General features: G+C 39.6%; 1 protein-coding gene across 2 annotated transcripts in view; it reads right to left on the reverse strand.

The window, feature by feature from the left end:
* LOC117260150 (CUB and sushi domain-containing protein 1-like) overlaps positions 1-14,251 on the reverse strand; it is a 529,510-nt gene that overhangs the window by 397,861 nt on the left and 117,398 nt on the right. For both annotated transcript variants that reach the window (XM_078176328.1, XM_078176324.1), the window contains exon 2: positions 2,935-3,151. In XM_078176328.1, the coding sequence (XP_078032454.1) occupies positions 2,935-3,151 (217 nt within the window). The remainder of the gene's footprint in view (positions 1-2,934; positions 3,152-14,251) is intronic.

The raw sequence follows: 14,251 nt of genomic DNA on the forward strand, positions 1-14,251 counted from the left end.
TCGTGAATTTTCCAGATCCATAATTAATCTGATGAAAAGTACATGATCCATTTATGAACATACAATAGAGTACACCTCAATATAGTGTTTCTATCTTTAATACTAAATTTATTTTCTTACCTCTATATTCATTTAGCTCACATAAATACCTTTACAAATAATTGTCTTTACTGCAGCCTTGGCATTGCAAACAATAAGAGACAGAAATCTGCTGGCAAAACTGTGTGTACAAAAAGAAGGCATACTCTCCGTACGCCTCCACACAATCCCACCACTCAGTGTAGTCTGCAGTCTACACTTCTCTTCCTGCCAGTTAAAAAAAAACAATTTTACTCTTAACACTGACACATGATACAGCTATATCATGTTTTCAAGGAAAAACCCACTGTTGTCCATAACTGCACCACCATCCTCAAACACTACTTGGTGCATTCCCAGCTCATCCCTCCTACACACAAGCACAGCACTATGAATAAGCTTCTCACAGTTTGCCAGATCTGTAGATGCTGTTCTGCCGTTTCTCCAACAATGTTACAGTCCTACAACTCACCAAACACTGGTGCTGCCAATTCATCAATGACTCATATTTTTCCTGCAATTTTTTGTTGATCAACAGAAAAAATGAAGATTTAATTGATCCACTGGATAGTGCTGTTTAACCTAATAGGTATACACTACATCAGCATACTGGCAGTGTTGCCGTTTTCAGCTGTTGAGAAAAATTGCAATGAAGATTTTCAGTGTCTGAAGAACGTGGATGTTGCATTCAGACCGAAGGATGTCGCTTTGTGTGTTCATGAGATCCAGCTCTTCATAGTCACAATCACGTCTTTTTTTTTTAAAGAAATAATTGTTGGTTCCTAGTCCTCTACAATTACAAAGCAAATATCTTTGGAATCTGAACAGTCACACTAAACAAGACATTTGAGGATGTCACTTTGGGCTTTGGGAAATTGTGATGAGCACTTTTCACCATTTTCTGATATTTTATAGACCAAATGATTAATCGATTATTCAAGAAAAGATTAATCACTGATGGAAATAATAATTAGCTGCAGTCTTTTATCTTTGATTTATTATTACAGACTCACAGACATACAGATTATTTTAGGATTCAATTTCCAATTTTGGGGTCATGATTCTATTAAAAATGTAGTCTTGAGTCCAAATCAAATTCCATATTCATTAACCAACTACAGATTTTATGTTAGTTGTTCTATTCTTATTATTTTTGTGTACATTACTGGAAATGGCCACCAACTGATTGTAGGCCCCTTAACATTTACATTATAAAAACTATTTGTGTCTGCACTTTCTACTTTCTACAAACAAAACAAAAGCCATTATCTTTATATTAACATTAAAAAACATGTAGCAATGAACCTAAAAAAGATGGTAAAAAGTGTATCTAGTATGGGTAATTTCACGCTTTCAGTCAAAAATTAGTGGCCAAGTGGCCAAGATTCAAATCCTTGCCTGTTCCAACTGTGTAGCATCGGAGTAAGCAGCTATGCAAACTGCAAGATTATTAATGTCCAAAAACTGATTTTTGGAATTTGCAAACTGATCCTGAACTATAAAAATAAAAGAAAAAATAAATCCCTCCCACCCATACAGATTATATCATTTGGCCCATGTAGGTCTGTACCATCTGTATGTACTTTCTTTTCTGCTCCTTCTCATTGTTCTTATGTCATTTATTGTCATCAGTAACCATGGACCACCTTCCTAACAGCCTTAACATTACCTGAGAAAGATAACACAGTTTGAAATGCATGGCTTATATTACATGTAATACAGAAACTAATTTCTGTCCTGCCATTGCTCCATCTCCAGATTAAATCTCTACCCTTTGCAGCAAAGTACTTTTTAGCCTTTTCATTTTGCTATAGGCCTTCTAGAGGCCTGCCTTTCCTCCTACTGTTCTGTAGTACATAGGTAAAACAGAACAAGCCTGGTGTGCTGTTTCAAAAGCCTGCATGGTTTAACAAGAGCCTCTGTAGTGTTGAATATTCCTTGATAAGCTCAAGGCCATGTAGCAGAGACATTTAACCATTTCTGCTGAAGAAAATACTAAAAATTGCATTTCACAAATTTATATAATACAGCCTCTAACATCATACTCCACTATTAGTCAGCTATAATTCTGATGTAAACAGGCTCATACGAGGAATCCTGCTGATACTTTGATTAACTAGAAACAAGGAGACTGAAAGTCCCAGTGCTACAACATACTGTATGGTGACAATATATTGTAGTGTAACTGCTGTGCCCTGATATTGCATGACACACACACAAACTGCACTGTATTCTCCACAAAGACACATATTATTGCATAGTTTACATTATTACAAAGAATACCTAGTGTCAGTACTTCCAAATGTAGAAATTTCACTTATACTGCACTTAACAAAAGTGGTGTCTTCTGTTGGCTTCGTCCTGAACTATGAACTGTCTTCATCATGATCTAAACTGTGTTAAATATACTATGCTCCAGTGGATTGTGTGACTGATTAAGTTTTTAAAAGACAATAAAAAGGCTTTTCTAACCATTGCTATGTCAAAGTGTCTGCTTTGTTAAATCTCAATTTACTTTGTCCAACTCCTTAAGTTACCGTGAAAAAGAGTATACCATGCACAAAAATGGGTGTCCTTTTTTAACCTACTTATCCGATATGACAGAAAATCCCCTCAAATTAAAGCTGACACTCGCTGTTCTTTGACTTCACAGTCACTGTGTCATTTCCCATCTGGGGAAAAATAAGTATTCAAAGAAACATGCTGTTGTCCAAATGTCAAGTTTTTGTTCAGAGGAGGTACATGAGGTACACGCAAACTATGAGAGTCAGAGTGGTTCAAAGAGAAAGAGGAAAGAGACAGCAACAGTGGAGCAGGACGGAAGATCACACTGTAAATGAAATAGTCTTTTCTTACCTCATTTTTAAGTTGCCGGGCGATGGCTGTCCATCGTATACTGATACAATATCAAAGTCTTCCTCCAGCGCCAGCGTGACGAAGGTTAGCTGGATTCGGTTCCTCTCCCCTGTTATTATCAGCCATGTACAGTTGGCGTAGTTGGGATAGCCGTGGGGGAAACCTGGCGACTCTATGGTACCATTCAGTCCTTGGACTACACCACCACAAGACTCAGCTGGAAGAGAGAGACAGGACAAAATCTTATTAGAATATTAAAGATCTCAAACCTGCATCTTGCATTAAATTATGTCATTTAGATGTAGAATCACGCGTTTCATTCCTGCATTGCATACTTAAGATGTCAAGATATGCTTTGGCCTAGTCTTGTAACGTTCCACATAATTTAGGACGAGAAAATAAAGAGTGAATGTAGAATTATACCACTGTGATGAAAATTAATTACACTTTTTTTTCTTTTTTTACTTATAGCCTCCAAAACTTATATAAATAATGCAAGGGGTTGTGTTTGATACACAGTTATTCAGTGAGGACAGCTTAAACATGTGCCATGTGCTAAGCCAAGTGCTACAAGGCTAACAAGCCGCTGTCCTCACATGCAACTCCAACATAATGCAACACATGCCTCACAGCCTCCCATGACACTCAAGCATATGCCGAAGCTTTCATGCAGTGCCTGAATATAACTACATACTGTATATATTTAGATTTCATAGCACTAACCCTTTAATCCTGACAATATTTGTGCTGTGATCTACTGATCTCGGACCAGATATAAGCCCCCATGACAGATATACTTACACACAAACTACTCCTTACTGTATGGTGATGTTTTAACAGCATGTACCATGTGATCACATTGCTCACTCATTATAATTCCATGACATGAAAGACTCAAACATGAAAACGTGCAGGCATAAGACACCGAACATAGAATTTACATGTTAATCTTGTACATTAACTGTATTGACATGCAAATGCACAAATGCATGAATACAAAGTAAGGCAGCTCATCTGCAGCTTTTTTTTCTTTTTTTTTTGGAGCAAAATATATGGTAGAAAAATCATGTTTTATTCACAAAAAATATCTTCTAGAATGTAAAATGCACATCACGCTGTACGGATTAAATTCTTAAGTGTATCACACAGATATCAGTGTTGAGTGTTTCAGTGAAATCTGTATGTACCTGAGAAAGTGTGGTTCAAGTATGATTAATACTTTGCAACTAAATCCACTTGTTTTAAAGCCAGATAAACCTTATTGCTGTGTCATATAAATGTCTCTGTTGACACTAGTATGGGGGGGGGGGGGGGGGGGGGGGCTCTGACCCAGTGTAAAGGCTAAGTGCTTATACTCTCTTCCACCATCTTTACTTTCCCAGTGCTATTTGAGCAGTACTTTGGGCACTCAACAGTCCCACTGGGTGTCACTGGCCGCTGAATACTTGCATATGCATGTAAACATATTTCACAAGAGACATAGATGCACAGACACATGCACAGAAGACCATACTCTATACAGATGGTGATGTTTTGAAGAATTCATGGAAAGCTTTTAAGTGTGAAGTTCAGTGGGAAACAAAAAAGGCATTAAATTAATGATAAAGCAGCTCTTAAAGCTGCCAAAAGCAAAGCTAATGTGTAACAAATCTGGTGAAAGCTACGTTAACTGCAGCAGACAAAATCAGACTAGAGCTGGAACTAAACAAAAGCAGATTAACTTGCAACAGCTAAAATAAGCTAAGTGATGAAGGCGAACGCAAGCTTCAGTAAATAAAGCTGACCAAATTTTAAGAAGGCCTGTAAAAGCTAACCAAAGTAGCTATAACTGACAAGTAAAGTAAAGCCACAACACCAAGCAAAATAATAAAAAACAACCAAGGTCTAAAGGAACATATATCTTTTTCTCTTACCCAAAATGCTATTTATCTAGATTATTCCAATGTGAGCTGCTGAGTGTTGGATATATCAGCCGTAAAGATGTCTGCCTTCTCTCAAACGTAATGAAATAAGATGACACTCAGCTTGTGAGGCTCAAAGCACCACAAAATCCTTGTTGTGAGCAGTTCCTTGGAGGAATAATTTTCTGTCTACCAAACTACAACTGCCAACCAAATCACTGTGCAGAAGGAAGCCCACATTTACAGCTAAGGGTTCCTACATGCTCAAGGTTACATACGTTCACTGACACGACCAGAGCCTTCTATTCACACTCTGCATTCATTTCGTCCGTATTTGTGCACGTTTTCTGAAAGCTTGCAGAGGCAGACAAAACAGATTAGTACCTCTCGAAATCATAGGGGTAGCGTAGCAATGTCCAAGCAAGGTATGACCACAGGGCATGACGATGACATCTACAAAATGGTGGAACATGAGAAATCGATAATATTCTGAAGAGACTTGTCTGTCCATACACTGCAATGTATTTCATGGCCTCACAGACCCCCACGGTCTTCAATACTCCCTCGGTTCAAAGGTACAATATTATGACCTCCTCTACTGTCGCCATGTTTGTTGTTTTCAGAAACTTTGGACTCTGCCCTCTGGTACTATCAGGTGGATGCATCCTCAACATAAAGGATGCAAGGAAGTATGTGGGCAGTCATAGTAACAACTTTTGAAAGGAACAGATCTTTTTTTGTATGTAAAGGGAGTATACATGAGCCTTAACTCACCGTCCCCGTAGGTTATCTTGAATAATATGGTCATTATTTCTGGAAAGAGATCTCTATCCAATTTCTCCAACACTCAGCCACTCACACCAAAACAATCTAGCTTGATCAACAGCCCTAGAGGTAAAACTCTGTCTTTTGGATTTTGTGGTGAACTGTCCCTTTAAGGATCTTCCAGTATGACACATTACGTCTAAACCTACCTGTGTATCCCCTCCTCTTTCCTCATTTACAAACTCTTCCTGCACTTCTCTCCTCGATCTATCATCTTCTGCTACTCTCTCCTTGAGAAATATTTCATACAGTTTACTCTTAAGGCTACTCCAATATACAGGGCACGTAGCATAATGTGTGTGTGTGTGTGTGTGTGTGTGTGTGTGTGTGCATGCGCGAGTGAGAGAGAGAGAGGGTGTGTGGCCAACATGAAAGCCAGCAGTAATTGTTTCTCAGATAGCGATGGCCATTGATTTATTAACCTTATATCACTGTGAACACTCTCTTTCACACACACACACACACACCCAAACTCACACGTACGCACGCACGCACGCACGCACACACACACACACATGCATAAAGGAATGTGTCGTACACTCCAGAGATAACTATCTACTAGGTCACAATCTAGTAACGCAAATGCTAACAATAATGTGTGTATCTGTTTCTGTGTTTTTGTCTTTTCCCATCAAAATGAGACCAGAACGTGTGCATTGTGCTCATACCAGATGTTCTTGTTTGTCTGAAGAAACACAAAACACACAAACACACGTAAATACCTATACAAAGGCCCAAGTGGACAAGATGGCAACAACAGAGACATGCATATGTACATGTGCTCACACACACACACACACACGCACACACACACACACACACGCGCGCAAACTTCAAACCATCTGGAGTGTCCAGATTCATTTCAGATTGTTCTCCACTGTCTTTCCAACCCAATTCACCTCTTCCCCTCAGCCCTCTATGTGTGTGTGTCTCTCATTCTCTTCAGTTGTCTCTCTCTTTCTGTCTACGGTTTCTTCTGATGCAAGATCTCCCTCTGCCCCCCTTTGAGCAGATGGGATAAGAAGAATTCAGCGGATATTTGCATCAAGCCGGATGCCATATTGTAGCACCACACTTGGGGCATTTCAGTAAAAACTTCTTTGCCTTGCCTCTTTGTTGATGCAGCACAGAGTTCTGCAGCCCCCCCCCCCGTGTCGTGCTTAGATTTTGTTAGTTTAGTGTAAGCCTCTCTCTGCTAGACTGTCCAGTAACTGAAAACCATATGGTCGGTCCTTCCAACAGCTGTCCATGTGAGCGAGACAACAAACACTTACTCATTGTAAAAAGAATGACAGAAGAGAAAAAGAGTCTACAGCTACACCAGCAGCTCTGTGAGGCTGAACTTTGGTGCAGCTGTGCTTTAAACTAAATGCTAACAGTGACAATGCTAACATGCCAATAAGGGGTGCACCAATTGCACAATTCTGGGCCGATACCAATTTGGCTGACAACCAATACAGATGGATTTTTGTTGTTATTTATTCCTCCTTTTGTGCAAGGGGAAAAAAATATGTCTTCATTATAAAAAAAAAAAACTGAATTGTTTTAAAGTTATCATAAATCATATTTTCCTAATATTTAATATATTTTCACAATTTTTTAATAAAAGAAACCCCTACATTTTACTAGATAACATTAGGACACATCATGAGAATGTTGTAACGAATAAATTACTTTTGCCCAGTTTACAGAAACATCCTCTGATGCACTACCTTGGACACATCATCCGTGTTGTTTCCTGGAGTCACTGGGTGTTTCTGGTCTTACAACAGACACCCTCGTCCAGGCGACCCGACCAAGGCTGATCAGATGTTGTTGTTTATGGCTCTTTTTCGGTTGGCACCTGCTATGCCCAGTGTGCCATAGGCATAGGTATCCATTTTTACCAAAAAGAGCTGAACGCATCATAATGTAACTCAAAGCAACCTCTGTCAGTAGTTAGCTCCGGCCACCATTTGCTAACAGCTAACATTAGCTGTTAGCTAGCTCCTTCTGCTGATTTTAATACAGATTTGTTGTTCACAATGTAGCATAATCAGAGAAAAAACAGCAAAGTTAGTTTACTGCATCTTTTTGTCTTAACAGTGTCCCATGGAAGACCTCTGTTTGTCCAAAATACATTTTCTATTGTCCCCGGGATGACGTGACACCATTAGTCTTGAACCCTGCTTTTTAGCCTGGACAAAACTGAGGAAACAACAACAGGAAAAAAACATCTTATTTGCTGACTGGCCAGTGGTAGTTGACCAGGTGAAAATTGGCTGATAGTGATGTGCGACCAGTAAATTGGTGCATCCTTAATGCTGATGTTTAGCATGTTCATTATCTTAAATTGAAGTCTTTCATGGTACTTCATGAGACATTTTACTCAGCACCACAATTATCAACCTCATGACAGCACTTCACGTCAGAGGATCCACAAAGTCAGTTTACTCCATGTACTACAGACCATGAATGTCTGTACAAAGTTTTATAGCAATCTATTTAATAGCTCTCAACATATTTTAGTCTGGACCAAAGTGGTGGACCTGATGACCGACCAACCTCCATTACCATCCCTCGAGCCATGCCAGCAGTGTGGCTAAAGCAGTAATACATTTTGGTTCTGGGAATTGAAATGTCTTCTGGAAACTGTTTTGCAGAGGCAAACATCCGACACCTGTTGATGGAGGCCACCAGTCAGCTGATGAGCGAGGACCTCCATCATAACAAAGACTGTGTCTTGAAACACAAAATAGTTTTCACTTGCCTGACACAACACAGGTCTATTGTTTCCATTATCAGAACTTGCCATCTAATTTGAAATTGAATTTTAATGCAGTCTCCAATCAATCCGCATACTCATACAACAAAAAGATCTCTGTATGTGCCAACTGCCCCATCTATGTTTAGTTGTATTTAAGAAAGAAAATAACACATAAAATAGCAGCTCCAGACATGTGCAGATAAAAAAACAGGCTGTCATGTGCACATGTGCTGTGCACTCAGATGCAGACGCGTATCTGAGTGCTAACACACATACTGACAGTCTTCATTAAAACACAGGGCTTATTCCTACAGGTATGTTTCGTTTGATTTATATCCCACAGGCTTTGAGGCTTTTGCCGTTATTTATGTTCACTTGTATTTCAATTGTACATGCAGGTCTGCAGGGCTGTACACTGATGCTGTTGTGAGACATGTCTTAGCTTAAAATATGGATGGCTACTTGAGTATTTTTCCGTATTTAACAGGCATTCCCAAGAGCTGTGCGCCACATGTTAGCAATCAAACCGAAGCCACTCGATTCTCTGCCTTTTCCACACGTACAGCGGAGAGATGTTAGATATTTGTAATGCAGAAAAATGAATTATTTCTCAATATCTTTTGCCCAACAACCCAAACAAAGACTCCATTGTTCAGTAATGATTGGATCAGTGCACAGATCTACATAACAATCAGACAGATTGTTAAATTTTAGGTGTTGAGAGGCGGCAGAGAGGTGGAGCGTTCTAGTAGAACCTGACCACAAGGTCCCTGGCTCATAAATCAAATGCTGGCCTCCTCTTTCCACGGCGTGCTGGGCCACAAATCAAATGCATCTTTCTAAGTTACGCTGTGTAGAACTATTGACTGCAGTGATTCAATACCAGCTATGAAAAAGAGGAGAGGAGAGGAGAGGAGAAATCTGTTGTATATTTTTTCTTGTATCCTTGTTTTCTTTCCTCCTTTCCCACCTCTACTCATGTACCATCCTATCCCTCTTTCTCATTATCTCTGTGTCCGAATCATTGTGTCTCTTCCACATTATGTTTGTCTCTTTGCAAACATCCATCTCTCCATCTAATCCCTTTATCTCCTTCTCTCTCCGACCTCCTGTCCATCCTTCATGTCTTTATAACGACGGTATCATCACCATCCCAAACCTCTCCCCATGCATCTCTTCCTCTCTCATTCTCTTCCTCCCTGCAGCTTCAATCCTCTATCTCTTTCCCCAGCTCTCTGTCTCCCTCCTCCCTTCCTTCTGTCCTGCTCACTCATCCCTTCATCCCTCTCGCTTCCCTTTTTCACCACAATTATCTCTGTATTAGTATCATCGCATCTCTCCCTAAGTGTCATTACATCGCTTCCTCGCTATTATTATCACTATGTCATATTGTCTCTCTCCTGGTGTCATTATATCTATCTCTCTGTGTTTCCTCTCTTATCCTGCTAGAGTGTTAGGTTGTTTTTATTCCACCCACTCACCTCCTATATTTATCCCACCAAGAACAAATACCACAACCTCTCTCTGTCTGTCTTTCTCTCTATTGCCATTTCTCGTGCTCTCTGTCAGCCCACTGTCAAACAGTTTAAGTAAATGGGACTGCAGTTAGATTCAAGCGTTTAGGCCATTTAGCTGGTGCTCAGTGGAGATAAAAGCAGGTCTCTGGAAAATAACATGAAAGTCCATCTATGCAGTTAACTACGCTGAAAACTGTTTTGAAAAGACTTTTTGTGTTCTCCTGTGAAAGCAATTACTCTCAACACTTATTCACCAGTTTGGACTTTTAGCAGCCATCATGACATTCACTTTGAATTGATACTGAAAGAGTGGGAATAGCACTTTTGTCAATACATCTTGCAACTAGCGTGTTAAAAAAGAAACTGATTTCGAAGAAAAAAAATTCAGAAGTTGCACCTCTGCATGTTTACTTTTCGGGGCTGAGATTACACTGTGCAAAGTTTGCCTGTGCTGGCAAGTAAATAAAGTGTGAAAATGAATTAAAAAGCAAACTTGTGAACTAATAAACACCGAACAAACAGTGTTGAAAATTCCACCACGCCTCTCGTTACACTTCAATAAGTTGATCAAAGAGCCTATTTGTCAAAGGCAAGATTAATATACTTGTCAGATGTAAATTAGATGTGCATTAAAATGAGCAAAAACTGTAAATTAAATATATACTGAAGTTGATGAGCTAAACAAATGGTGAGGTAAGAGACAGGACATGTCCAGTCACTGGTCACCATAACAACCATGGAACGGAGTGGAGACATGTATCATAGCCAATGTCTCTCACACACACACACACACACACACACACACACACACACACACACACACACACTGCTGGACAAACACACAGAGACACACAGGAAGAATCAAGGCTATGTCCAGAGTAAATCCCAAACATTGTCAGCAAGGAATAGGGGTTGCTGTCTGAAGATAGCAGAGATAGGTAGGATGGATGGTGTCTTTCTCTATGTGTGTGTGTGTGTGTGTGTGTGTGTGTGTAATTGAGTGAGAGAAAGATGCGATCAAAGATAGAAGGAGACCAAAATAAGGACAAAGTGAGGGAGGTGCAAGTGGAGAGAATTGCATGTGATTGCATGTGTACTTGTATTTGCACATGCGCGCGTCTGTATGTATCGCAAAATATTATCTTCATTTTTCATCATTCTTGCTTTGAAAAACAAACCGATTGACGTTCTGAGGGAAGCCACCACTCTGCGTCTATAATCAATCATCCTTCAACCAACAACTCAATAGTTTTATGTTCTGAATAGAATAAATGGAGATGATTCAAGGGATACAAATCAAAATGAAGTGCTGAAACTAAATACTAAACAAACTTGAGAGAAACGATAATTTGAGAGTACCTCCTTGGCCTTACTGGAGCCCTTCCTTCTCACTGTGATAGCTGTGCAGCTATAATACATCTTTCAAAATGTTTTTACAAATCATGATTGATGTATTTTTCAGTGGAGCTATTACTGTCTCTGCAGACATGGTTGCTCACAGGCACCGGCTGAAATTCTGTCATTCCATTATTTGTATTTGCTTCAACAGTCTCAGTAGAGCAGCCCATGCTTGTTTGTTTGGGGGTTTGGGAGCTGCTGTCAGTCCGGTGATGCCAAAGCACTGGGGGCAGTTTTATGAAGTGATGGCAAATGCAGTGCATAACACAACGACAGCTCATTACTAAACGTGTCGCCACAGTCAAGAAAACAAGTACGAGTCGCGCAGATTGGCCATTTTAGGGTCAGATGTTTAAAATGACATGACTGGCTGCCATAACGTAGACAGGAGGGTGAGCGGGACATGTGGTGCTTAGATTCCTACACTGTTCAGTGAAAAGCAGTCCAGACAAAGTTCGACTGCTCCGAGGTGTAAAATTGTAGTAGAAAAATTATGAATAAAACTGAATGTTTCGAGTGTCAGTTTTGATATGAAGCAGACCTTATCTACCACTCCTTGAACTGCTTGTACCTGATTTTTTATAAATCAATATACTTACCATGTCACTTTTAAAGGTCCAATGAAAAGTTATCATAACTATCACAGCATGAGCTCACCACTAAAGATGCAATGTTTTCCAGGTTTCCATTTCAAAGAGTCTTTAAACTTGCAACCACTGATGTTTTACGGCAGTGGAAACAAGCTATAAAGACAACACTGACATATGACAAATTTGTTTGTCCCACTAACATTGGATATTTATCAGCTCCAGCTCTGATCAGCTTGGATCAGAGTGGATCTGAGTTTGAGAGAGGTTGAATTAGTAACAGATCCAAAAAAGAGGAAACCACTACAAAATTTTCACTGGCCTCCATGCTGCTTTCCACTGACATAACCTGTCTGTGACAATGATTGTAACACACACACGTGATAAAAAAAAGAAAGAAAGAAAGGCATACTTGTCTGCTGCAGAGCCATGCACAGGGTGTACATGTGCTAATTATGGTGGAAAAGGGGTTAAAGTCAAATATTCACTCTCTTTTAGCTCTAACTCCCAAGAGGAATATCAGCTGTTTAGCTGCTAAATGCTGCACTATGTTCACCAGCTAGCTGCTAAATTCATCTGTCTGCTGTTTAATATTGAGCTGGTAGAGTAAAAGGTTTTTCCCTAAAAACAGCTTTGAGTGAACCAAAACAGTAAAGTTGCTGGTCTGAAAACCAAAACAATGAGTTAAAAGACACTACAAAGCATCGTAGTAGAGAGGGGAACTGCATAGTCAGGTGATAATTGTCTGTGGGTTTATCGCTTTGACACATTCTATCGAGTGTGTAAACGTAAATCAACACAGCTCTGACTTTTCACCAAAGGAAAACTCTTTGTACTCCTTTTAGACTTGCAGTTTAAACTGTCAAACTCTCCAGGTCTGAGTTTTCCTCGACACTGTGTCGCGGTGCTCTTGAGTCAATGAAGGGGAAACACACTGATATGCACAGAGCCATCTAACTAGAAAAGATGTGACAATGAAAATCACTGATGCCCCACTTGCTTGCAGTGTTATTGCTGAAAAAAAGAGGCAGTGTGCTCAATATTTAACTTACCCTTGGGATAAGCTTAGAAAGGGAAAAAAGCCTATGAATTCCTTTGCATTCTTGAAAAGTCGACCTGTAAATGTGATACGGAGAGCAAAGAGTCAGCAAACACATGCGCACACACACACATTCGGCAGAAACACACATTAGGATCTTCTGCGGTCAAGGCTAGGTGGGAATATCAAATCCATGAACTCAGCAATCTGCTGAACGTGTGTTAGAGTGCAGCAAAGCAAAATGGGTGCTGAGAGCAAGCAATGGTAAGCAATCCTCTGTATATATGTTTGTGTGCTTGTGTGTGTGTGCATTGCCTTGGGTGTATTCGGTGTGTATGTGGTAAACTGTACTATTATGCTGAGATGTTCTAATATTAACTGTAGCTTGCGGTCAAGACTGGGTCACACCTTCATTGCTGATAAAACACAAACACACACACACACGCACACACACAAATACAAGGTCAGCACCTGAGAGTCCCGCATTTTTCTTCCATTTACTATTTTCTGCTGTTCTCTCACACACGCATTCTCCTCTCTAATTTTCTCCCCTCCTCAATAAAGATATTTCTCCCTCACAGCAGAAATCAACTGATTGTTTCATCTGACAACAATGCTGTTGTACTGAAAACGAAAAACAAATGAAAGCCGTCCTGTTTGTGTGACAGTTAGCAGTGGTTACCTTGTTTTTCTTAAAATAAAAACATCACCAAATTGCTTATCTTTTTTTCCTGCATCACTGGCTTTATTCTTTAAAGACGCCTTAATCGGTTTTGTCAAACTTTTCATTTTTAGTTTGTTTTGTGATTTTACTGTGAGCAGTTTCACATCAACGCGCATTATGTTGTGCTTTGCTTTCTGTTAACAGTCTGGCGCCAGTTGGGAGAAATATAAGTTCCCAGATACATGTCAGATTACAAACTTTAATGTCACATTCTTGTTTTCCTAATAAGAATATCTCAGGAGTTAGTAGAAAGAGCGGGCAATTTCAAACTGGATCCGACAGCCTGCATTTTTAAAAATGTTAAAAACATGCATTTTTTGAAAAAAATATCATAAACTCTGAAAAATGAGTAAAACATAACCAATATTTACACAAGTAAATGGGCTATTACTGCACATCAAATGACACAGATGTTTTCCTCATGACGTTAAGCAATGCTGTGTGTTTGTACTGACATATTTTTCTGCAGGTAATGTGTTGTTAGGACACATAAACCCACACTCACACACACTCTCACACACACACACATACACACACACACACACACACACACACACACACACACACACACAAACACACA

Source organism: Epinephelus lanceolatus, chromosome 2 (assembly GCF_041903045.1).
Source record: "Epinephelus lanceolatus isolate andai-2023 chromosome 2, ASM4190304v1, whole genome shotgun sequence".
Classification (NCBI taxonomy): Eukaryota; Metazoa; Chordata; class Actinopteri; order Perciformes; family Serranidae; genus Epinephelus; species Epinephelus lanceolatus.